This window comes from Mesoplodon densirostris, chromosome 19 (assembly GCF_025265405.1).
Source record: "Mesoplodon densirostris isolate mMesDen1 chromosome 19, mMesDen1 primary haplotype, whole genome shotgun sequence".
Classification (NCBI taxonomy): Eukaryota; Metazoa; Chordata; class Mammalia; order Artiodactyla; family Ziphiidae; genus Mesoplodon; species Mesoplodon densirostris.
Window position 1 is genome coordinate 37,221,310 of NC_082679.1, and position 10,764 is coordinate 37,232,073.

Genomic DNA, 10,764 nt, shown 5'->3' on the forward strand with positions numbered 1-10,764 from the left:
GTCTGTGCACCGCGACGAAGAGTAGCCCCCGCTTGCCGCAACTAGAGAAAGCCCGTGCGCAGCAACGAAGACCCAATGCAGCCAAAAAATAAATTAAAAATAAATAAATAAATAAAACCTTACTTAAAAAAAAAAAAAGATTAGGTTACCCTGAAAGCGGACCCTGTACAAGTAGTTTCTTTGCGTGGGGATCCCAGGAAGCCCTGGAAAGAGGCTGGAGAAGTGAGGCAGAGAAGGAAGGAAGCCAATAAGGAGTATGTTTACCTCCGTGGGCTATCGGAGTTCATTGCTGCTGAGGACTTCTGGAGGATGGTATAGAACATGACTCAGATTTGTCCCATTGTAAGGGTAAAGATGCTGCTGTTACGAATTTACTAACTCCTGTTTGTCATCTGTTAAGGGCTGTTCCCAGGGGCGGCCTGCCCTGTGCATGCGTCAAGCAAGCTCGTGCTGCATGAGAAAACCCTCAGGCAGAGCGGTAGGATCTCAGGGTTAGCAGCCATCTGCAGAATGGGTACAGGCTGGCGCCTACTGTATCTTCATGGGACCAGCCCTTCTTGGCCCTGCTGGTCTAGGATAAAACATTGCTCTGAGCCACCAGACAACCACAAGTGAAAACTTTATTGCTCCAAACACTTTATATGAATTTCGCCACCACATGACCTGGGCAAATATATAAAAAGCACAACCTATTGTACAGTCATTCCAACTCCTCGACTAATGCACTGTACAGAGGCTTTCCAGGCCTTGTCCCCAGCACGATGGATGCATTTCAGTGGCAGCAGCTGCACTTGTCCGAGGCCCCTTTGCAGGTGCAGCCCTGGGCACACTTGGCGCAGCCCGGGGGGCAGCAAGGACAGCAGCCTGGAAGGGGCAGGAGATGGACAGATCAGCTTTGGGTCAACACTCTTATCTGACCACTTCCCCCTTCACCACTTAGAAGGAAGTAGGAAAACAAGAGCATGCTACACACAGGTTCCGATCCACATGAGCAAAAAACCTGGGACAGGAAGTGTTGGGATGTTAGAGCTGGAAGGGACCTCAGGGGTCACCCAGAGTCCATCAGAGGCCAGGGAGGGGAAGGGGTTGGCCCACTGCCATTGGACAGTGGCAGATCCAAGGGCTCATGACGCCAGGCCATTCCCTTCACTACTGGGCAGGCTGGAACCTCCCCTCAGCCCTCTTCTTATCCAAACCCCTGAAACACTGAGGATGCCCTCACCCCCAGGTCAGCTGCAGCCCGGGGGACTCAGCTTTCATTTCAGATCCCTCCCAAATGGGTAAAGGCATCCAGGACCCCCTCAATCCCACCGTGGCTGGAGGATTGAGGATGGCAGAAATGGACTCCAGCTCCCCGCCAGCAGTTCATAGCCCCAGTCACCAGACTCACTTTTTTTACATGTTTTACAGCTGCAGGTTGTGCATTTGCAGTTGTCTCCGCAGGTGCAGGTTCCTCCTAGGAGAAAGAACAGAGCCACAAACATGAGCACCAAGGTGGAGCGGGCACACAGGCATGCTGCAGGCCATCTTAGTGGCCGGGGGTCTGGGCTGCCCTTGGTCAGTGGATGGACAAGAGGTTGAAGATGCTGCTGAGAATCACCCCAGTGGTGAAGACCATCCAGTGGTTCCCAGTCACAGTCCATGGACAGAAACTGGGGGGACTACATCAGAATCCCTAGGGGTACTTATTAAAATGCAGATTCCTAGGGCCAACCTTTGAGATATTATGATTCATAGGTCTGGGTGAAGAAAGGGAATCAGTATTTTTTAAAAAGCAACCCAGGGACTTCCCTGGTGGTCCAGTGGTTAAGACTCCTCGCTTCCACTGCAGGGGACATGGATTTGATCCCTGGTCAAGGAACTAAGATCCTATGTGCTGCGCAGTGCGGCCAAAAAATAGAAAAAAAAATAAAAGCAACCCAGATGATTCTGATGTACAATCAGGTTTGAGAACCACTAAGTTAGGCCAAGCCCAAGGTCCCCTGGGGACTCTCAGAAACTTTAAGGTATCAGGCAAGATGGAAATCCTCAACTCCTCACCTTTTCAAGGTATCAGGCAAGGTGGAAATCCTGAATGTGTAGGAGGAAGGGCAAAGGATATAAACAAGCCCAAATGAGAGTCACAGTTACCACTTGTTTCCATATCATAAAACCATCTATGTTAAAAAAAAAAAAAAAACTCATCCCACTTCTTGTTTTGAGTCTCAAGATGCTGAAAGCTTCTGTCTTTTTGGCAAATTTTGGGGACAGACATGTCCTGTTAGGAACCAGGGAGGCTTGTGAGACTTCTTGATGCCGTTTCCAAAGGTCATAAAAACCAAGATGGCTCTGAACCCTGACCTCACTTCTCCTGGCCAACATGCTTCCATGGAATTAAGCAGTTTCAGACTTGGAGGTCGGCATGTGCTTCGAATAACTCCCCTGACATCTGCAAATGCTTTATGATTTTAACCCTTTCACAGCAACCCTAGGAGGTGGGCAGCTGGGGATCAATAACCCTATTTTTCAGATGAAGAAACTGAGGCTTGGAAATAATAAGTGTCAGGAGTGGATGGGAGCAATGGACCAGAAGCAGGTTGGTCTGGGCCAGAGCTCTTCCCCCGCCCTGGTGGCTGCTCCCAGAGGCTTGCCGCTAGGTCCCACCAGTCATTCCTAAGCCAGGTTATTAATTCTAGCAAATCAAGCTGGTATCCAACAGAGAGCGGGAGCTGCCGCAGAGGTGGCCAGTCTGACACAAACCCCACTGGTGCTTCTAATTGGAAGAAGAGAAGCATTAATCACAGTCCTGCAGGCTCCCTGTGGGAAGCTGGTGAGAGGTCGCAGAATCTCAGGGTGGGCATCCTTACTCACCAGACATGCAGGTACATTCCCCAGGGTCCATGGTCCAGGTGTCTGAGAGGCTCCGGCACTGTCACAGCTGGGGAAGTGAGGCTGAGTGAGCAGCGACCAGAGACTTCTTATTTATGGCCATGTGGGTGTAGACTTGGGCTCATCCCACCTCTCCCTGGGGCCAGACGCCCTGCACACAGCCCAGCCATGGGCTGGGTGTTGGCAGAGGAGGGCAGAGGAGAGGGCAAGCAGTACAGTCATTTAGGTGGCTTTTCACAAAGGGTGCAGGTGGTTGTACCTGCCACCTGCTGAGGTGTCAGGGAGCCAGGCTCAGGCTCAAATTGCAGTCACATCGCACAGATTGGGAGCTACCTGTGTCCCCTCTCCAAGTCCTACACATACTATTATCTGCCATTTCTGTTCCCTCCTTCACAGGGGCTACTCCTGTCCTGGCCCGGGGTCTCATCTGTCTCCCCTGGTTGACTATAAAAGCCCTTACCATGTGCAGGCGGGGGCCCCTATTCTGGGCCCTGTCTTTAGAAGGCCCCACTGAGGCCCCCTCCTGGCCATGCCCCCTAAAGTCAGGGGCAGGTGCCCACTCAGAGCCTGTAACCTCTCTTTCTAGACCACATGTGGAGCACCCTGGATGCTGGAATCTTCTGTCTTCCCAAGCCTGCTTGCTTCTAAGGATTTGCTCAGTCCTCTTCCCCAGGCTCCCAAGGACAGATGTGCAGCCAGTGTGTGTCCCTCTAGGCCTGAGAGGTGGCCGCGGGTGGCTGTTTGCTGGGGGTACAGACAGAGTTTGGATGTGTGGGCTGGTGCCCACAGGGGTGTGTGAAGGAAGGAGCTAGGGGTGCGGAGAGAAGGGAGAGGGACCACAGATTGGGGGTTGGGGCCATGGGGTAGATCTCCAGGCACCTCTGCATTCGAGGTTGCAATGTTAAGGTAGGAGGGTAGAAAGTATTTTATTTGTTTATCTGATTTATAACTTTAAACTATTTCAGCGGGGTAGTATGTGGACCTCCCACTTGTATTCTTGCTCTGTCCCCCCTAAACATTAGGAGGGGCCTGGAACTAGCCTCCTGTGTTCTCGCCCCCTCCTCCTCACTCTGAAAGGCCAAAAAGTGGCCCTGGCCACCACCAGTGGAGATAGTTCCTCCCATGTGTAGTCTGACCCATGGAGCCATGGGTTTGAGCTGAGAACTTCTAGTGAGGAGAAAGGGATTCAGCCCCATGGTCATCAGGGCACTGGGGAAGGATAGGGAGGGGCAACATTGTAGTGGTCCCCAAATGGTCCCTGCCCCAAAGGATCCAGTGTAGTCGGGGATCCAGGCCCATTCATTCATTCAGCACCTTCCAAGCACTGTGCTGGGCACTGGGGAGCCAGGGATGAGTAAAAACAGAGCTAATCAGCCAAAAATAAATAAAATAAATAAATTTATTTTTAAAAAAGGGCTCCTCTGGTGGCAGAGTGGTTGAGACTCTGCCTGCCAATGCAGGGGACACGGTTTCAAGCCCTGGTCCGGGAAGATCCCACATGCCGCAGAGCGATGAAGCTCGTGTGCCACAACTACTGAGCCTGCACTCTAGAGCCTGTGCACCACAACTACTGAGCCCTCATGCCACAACTACCAAAGCCCTTGCGTCTAGGGTCCGTGCTCCCCCACAAGAAAAGCCACCACGATGAGAAGCCCGCGCGCCACAACAAAGAGTAGCCCCCGCTCGCCACAACTAGAGAAAGCCCGCGTGCAGCAACGAAGACCCAACGCAGCCAAAAATAAATAAATTTATTTTAAAAAACAAAAAACAGCTAATGGTGCAGAAGGGCTGGAGGATATCTCAGCCCAGGAAACCCACGACCCGGCAGGGCTGCTCTCAAAGCCCGAAGGCTGAATCTGCCTTCCCACGCTTGCATTTACAGCCCAGTCCCAGCCCATCTCTTGGAAGGTCCAGCTTCTTCCCCCTTGCCTTCCACTCTCGAGTGTGCCCTGTAGCAGATATGAATGCCTTGGAAGGTCTGGCCCAGATAAGTGAGCCCAGAGAAAGGAAAGGATTTCCCTTCCCCCTTATCTAAGCCGTCTCTCCTCCCTGCTCACTCTCTGAGCCAGGAGTTGCTTCTCCCTTGGATGACTGACACTGCAGTGTTGCTTAAGGCCTCAACTGAATGATAGTATCAAAATCCAATCCCCAAGCATGAAGCTATTTCCCAGTTTCTGGGCTGTGTGGATTGAAACAACCATGTGTAGCATCAGGTGGTAGAGTCCATGTTGACTGCACCCGGGCTGTCCAGTTCCTGTTACATGGTGTCCCCTAGGGCCTGGGGAAGCGCATCCACAGACCCCGTCTGCCCTTTTGGCCATCTCCTGGGTCTCAGCTCCTGACCTCTGCATGGCAGCAGGAAAACAAGAACACACACGCCACCCCAGGAACATGGACTGGCTGAGGGACACAGCTTAAATCTGCACTTAGAAAATAAATACCAGGGCAACTGGCCCTCCATTCCCACAGCGGTGGGACCCGCAGCTGCAGAGGGTGGACTGTGCTCGCCATCTTCTGTACAGGACTTCACTGTCCGTGGATTTTGGTATCCGCTGGGGTCCTGGAACCTATACGCTGTGGCTACTGAGGTATGACTGTATTTCTTCAGAGGCGTGATCCTTAGCCTTCTCAGGGTATTCAAGGGGCCCCTGAAAATCTGATGAAAGTTCTACCTAGGAAAAAAAAAAGCACAAATACATGACATTTTCCTTTCCTGCTGCAAGTTCAAGGGATTTGTGGATCTCTGAAATCCCATTGCTGGGCCTCCTCCCACTCCCACCAGGGGCCCTGAGGTAAGAGCTCCTCTGCAAAGAAGCAGTCCTGCTTGAGCAGCTTTTCTGTGGCCACACAGCAGTTGTAGCTCCTCTGAGCCCCTGAGCCCTAAATATCTCCTTCTCCACTTACGGCCTCTCCAAGTGGCTCTTCTCAGAACAGTGAAATGGGCTGTTCCAGAGGAGCAGCTAACGCTCCACCTCTTAACCTAAACGACTGCGTTGTCATCTTCTCCCCCTCCCACAGAGGTCAAAGCTAGACACCCGCTGTTCCTGCGTCCAGCAGTTTCTGCCAGCAGCTCTGGGACTCGTGGCCTGGGAATGGAGGTTCAGCCACGAAGACGGCAGAGAAAGGTCCTGTGATGTCACTCCACACCCTGGTCCACGTTTTGGGCTTGGGTCACCACCCTTTCCCATACAGGGCCCCTCTGGACATAGGTGTCTCCCCAGGAGCAGCCTGGAGCCACTGGGTTTTTTTTTTTTTTTTTTTTTTTTTTTGCGGTACGTGGGCCTCTCACTGTTGTGGCCTCTCCCGTTGCGGAGCACAGGCTCCGGAAGCGCAGGCTCAGCGGCCATGGCTCACGGGCCCAGCCGCTCCGCGGCATGTGGGATCCTCCCAGACCGGGGCACGAACCCGTGTCCCCTGCATCGGCAGGCGGACTCTCAACCACTGCGCCACCAGGGAAGCCCGAGCCATTGGTTTTTATAACGCTGGTTTATAAATTGGCCTCTCCCTAGACCACGGTCTTCTCACAAACAGAGGCTGTGCTTATTCATCTCAGCAGCCGTGTGGCCAGGCATGCTGAGTGCTGCCACACAGTGCTCAATAAATATGGATGAGCTGATGATGAATAAATGACTCAACAGAGTTACATGTATGCTGTCTTCTCCAGCTCTTGTTGAAGAGATTTAGAGGATCTTGTCGCTCACCAAGAGCTGGAGATCTGGAATCATGCTGCCTGGGTCCTGATCCCGGTTCTGCTGCCTGATTGGGGGCAAGTTGCTTAACCCTTCTGAGCCCCAGTTTCCTCATCTGCAAAGTGTGGCTCATGAAAATGATAACCCCATGGCGCTGTCATCGTGAGGGTTAAATGAGAGAATGCATATTCAGCACTTAGTTCAGAATCTGACACATAAATATTATCATTATTTCGCTATTCATATTATTATTATCTGTGCCTAATACAGCTGACAGATTGGTTCAGCCACTCACCCATTTGTATCACTCACCCAATTTGTATGTTTCAGGCTCATAGACTCTTCTACAACTGGTCCCAGGGTCCTGAGTGGGATGCATTCATCAGCAGTTAAATATTGTGAAGAGTTTTAGTCTCTGGGTTCCCAGCTTTTAAGCTCAGCCTAGTTCCTTTTGGGTCCCAGGGCCTGGGGACCATGGGGCACTGCCCTTCCTTTCTGACTTCCCTTGCTGCAGTTTGCATCTGCTTGGAGTCAGAGTTGACCTTCCACCTACAAGGCCTTCTTATAGGGTATTTTTGGCTTCCTCTGTAGGACTAGGCATAAGATACGGGTGGACAAAATCAAAGCAGGCAGAAGCCCCAGGGGACACCAGCTTGAATCAAGATGGTCAGTGCTGAAAGAACCCTGAGAAGTCATGGGCCAGCTTCTTGTCCAAATGGGGAAACAGAGGCCCAGAGAGACAGGGTCAAGCCCTGGTCACCCAGCTTAGGTTCGTGGTGGGGCGATTTGAACCTGGCTCCTTGACTCATTGCCAGCACGCACTCTTGAGTTCTAAGGCAGGACTGTTCGGCCGTTTGGAACCTTGTGGCTTTCTCTACTGTTTATTAATTAATTTTATTACAAAAGTTCAAACATACTAAAAAGTACAAAGAACAGTATTATAAACACCACTTTATCTACCACCTGGAATTAACAGATGTCAATTTGGTCATGTTTGCTTCAGCTCTTTTATTTATAAGACATAAAAAATTATCAGGATCATGGCTTGAAATACCACCTATGTGCTGGAGACTCCCCATTTACACCCCCAACCTGGGCCTCTCTTTTCGACTCCAGGCTCATATTTCTGACTGCTACTCAACATGTCCGCGTGGACGTCAGACAGCATCTCAGACTCCCCAGATGAGCTTCTGCTCCGGGCATCACCTCCAAGCACACCAACGTCTTGTCTGCCTCCATCTCTGTCACCTAGTTTGAGCCACCGTCACCTCCCGTGAAGATTCAGGACTCATTTCCTAACTGGCTTTCTTGCATCTGCCCTTGCCCTGGGCCCTTTGTACCACATTTTCTTTATTATAAAAATGCTGCTGGGGAATACCCTGGTGGACCAGTGGTTAGGACTCTGTGCTTTTACTGCTGAGGGCCCGGGGTTCGATCCTGGGTCAGGGAACTAAGATCCTACAAGCTGCGTGGTGCAGCTTTGGAGAGGGCGCAGGAGGCTCGGGTCCGTCCATCCTTCCTTATTTCATCCTCTCCTTCCTTTCTCCTTCCCTCCCTCCTTTCCTCCCTTCCCCCTCCCCCTTTCTTCTTTCCTTCCTCCCTCCATCCCTCCTTCCCTCCTTCCTTTGCTCCCTCCCTCCCTCCCTTCCTTAATCAATTACTCAGCAAACATATTTGGGGCCTACAATGTGCCTGGCTTTGGGTTAGCCCTCTGGATGCAGTAAGAGAGCCAGACACAGGGCCTGGTCCTCACAAGCGTGCTTTCCAGGAGGGGTGGTGAGCATGTCCATAGCTATCAGAAAAGGAGAAAGCAAGCAGGTTTCTGTGAGGACACACAAATGCAGGGCGGCCTTTGAACGGGCCTGAGAGTGAGTATCTCCCTAAACGTTGCCCCCGAGGTGCCTCCCTTGCCTCACCCTAGTCTCAGCCCTTCATTTCTCTCTGTCTAGGTAACCTCTGGGTTCCTCATGGAATATTGGGGCTGGACTGGAGGTTTTTGCACTGTGCAGGCTCAGAGCCCCAGAGCTTCACAAAGGTGCGTTGCAGGGGCTTCTGTGGATGGGATGCTAGGTCCCATCCCTCTCCCCTCCCCCTATTTAAACAGGGCAGCTCCTCTTTCTAAAATCTGTTTTGTCTTATGCAACCCACCCCCTCAATCCCTCTTATAATGATTTTATCTGGGGGCTGGGGGGAGCGTGGTTTGCTGCTGCTAGGACCAGTTGGAAAACCACTGAACACAAGCCCTGCCTTCCAGGTTAGGGACCTTGCCCAGGGGAACAGTGGGAACTTCCAGATCTGCCCCTGGAATCCCAATTGGAACTCAGGCCCAGTGTGCTTTCTTTTTTTTTTCTCAAAACATTTATTAATTCTTTAAAATAACAATAATAAACCTATTACATGTGAATCTAAATAACATTAAAAAAATTTTATATTATAGTTGATTTAAAGTGTGTTAGTTACAGGCGTACAGCAAAGTGATTCAGTTATATATATATATATATCCATTCTTTTTCAGATTCTTTTCCCATATAGGTTATTACAGAATATTGAGTAGAGTTCCCTGTGCTATACAGTAGGTCCTTATTGATTATCTATTTTATAAATAGTAGTATGTATATGTTAATCCCAAACTCCTAATTTATCCCTCCCCACCAACGTTTCCCCTTTGGTAAGCATAAGTTTGTTTTCGAAGTCTGTGAGTCTGTTTCTGTTTTGTAAATAAGTTCATTAGTATCAACATTTTTTTAAGATTCCACATATAAGTGATACCGTATGATATTTGTTTTTCTCTGTCTGACTTACTTCACTTAGTATGATAATCTCTAGGCCCATCCATGTAGCTGCAAATGGCATTATTTCTTTTTTATGGCTGAGTAATATTCCATTATATATGTATACTTCATCTTCTTTATTCATCTGCCGATGGACATTTAGGTTGCTTCCATGTGTTGGCTATTGTAAATAGTGCTGCAATGAACATAGGGATGCATATATCTTTGTGTGTGTGTGTGTGTGGTACACGGGTCTCTTACTGTTGTGGCCTCTCCCGTTGTGGAGCACAGGCTCCGGACACACAGGCTCAGCGGCCATGGCTCACGGGCCCAGCCGCTCCACGGCATGTGGGATCTTCCCGGACCGGGGCACGAACCCCTGTCCCCTGCATTGGCAGGCGGACTCTCAACCACTGCGCCACCAGGGAAACCCTGCATATATCTTTTTGAATTATGGTTTTCTCTGGGTATATGCCCAGGAGTGGGATTGCTGGATCATATGGTAGTTCTATTTTTAGTTTTTTAAGGAACCTCCATACTGTTCTCCATAGTGGTGTTTTCTCCTTTTAAAATTATTTTTTAAACTTGGGATGATTTCAAAAACAGATAAGGATAGAAAATTAAATATAGAACCTTCCAGTGTTATCAGATATTAACATTGTCCTGTTCATTTCAATTGTTAAAGGAAGAAAATAATCAGAGTGGAAACCCTCCGTGTAAACTTTCCAAATCTCATTCTTACTCCATCACCAAACCCGGGAACCAATTTCATGAAGTGTTTATCATGCCCATGCATGTTCTTCTAGTTTTACTACATATGTATCTATAAAAGTTACACACCCTTGTTTTACAGGTTTATAAACCTTTTATAAAGTGGCATCATTCTCTTTGTAGCCTTACAATTTTTTTTTTTTGCTTTTTTGGCTCAGTGTTTTGAGATTTATGATTTTAATTGCTTTATATTATTCTATTATATGACTACTTCACAATTTATCCAGTTGATGGGCATTTAGGTGTTTCCACTTTTTCATTGTTATAAGCACTGCTGCAGTGAATATCCACGTATAGTGTTTCTGTATGTGACATGTGCCAGAGTTTCTGTAGGGGGTATACCTAGGAGTAGACTTGCTGGATTGAAGGGGACATGCTTGTTCTGCTTTACTAGATCTTTCCAAATTGCTCACCACAGGGGTTTACACTCCCATGACCAATGTACTCAAGTGCCCAATTCTCCATGGCCTTGTTAATACTTGGTACCGCCAGCCTTCATTTTTGCCGGTGTGACAGATGTGAAATGGCATATCCCTGGCTGCTGATTTGCATTTCCCTAATTACTACCAAGGTTGAGCATACTATCGTAAGACTTTTGGTCCCTCACGTCTTCTCTACGTGGTCCGCTCTTCTTCCTAAAATGCTGAATTCCTCCATCGTTCGGT

General features: G+C 49.4%; 1 protein-coding gene and 1 long non-coding RNA gene across 2 annotated transcripts in view; one reads left to right on the top strand and one right to left on the bottom strand.

Annotated features, from left to right (window-relative positions):
* LOC132480110 (uncharacterized) overlaps positions 1 to 6,082 on the top strand; it is a 37,592-nt gene extending 31,510 nt beyond the window's left edge. The window contains exon 6 of the long non-coding RNA XR_009530597.1: positions 5,887 to 6,082. This is a non-coding gene — a long non-coding RNA (uncharacterized LOC132480110). The remainder of the gene's footprint in view (positions 1 to 5,886) is intronic.
* Positions 773 to 2,881, bottom strand: LOC132480524 (metallothionein-4). The gene is made up of 3 exons (XM_060084769.1): positions 2,851 to 2,881; positions 1,391 to 1,456; positions 773 to 864 (listed from the first exon to the last, which is right to left on the bottom strand). Exons 1-3 carry the CDS (start codon positions 2,879 to 2,881, stop codon positions 773 to 775), a joined length of 189 nt encoding a protein of 62 aa, XP_059940752.1.
* Positions 6,083 to 10,764: the final 4,682 nt, after the last annotated feature.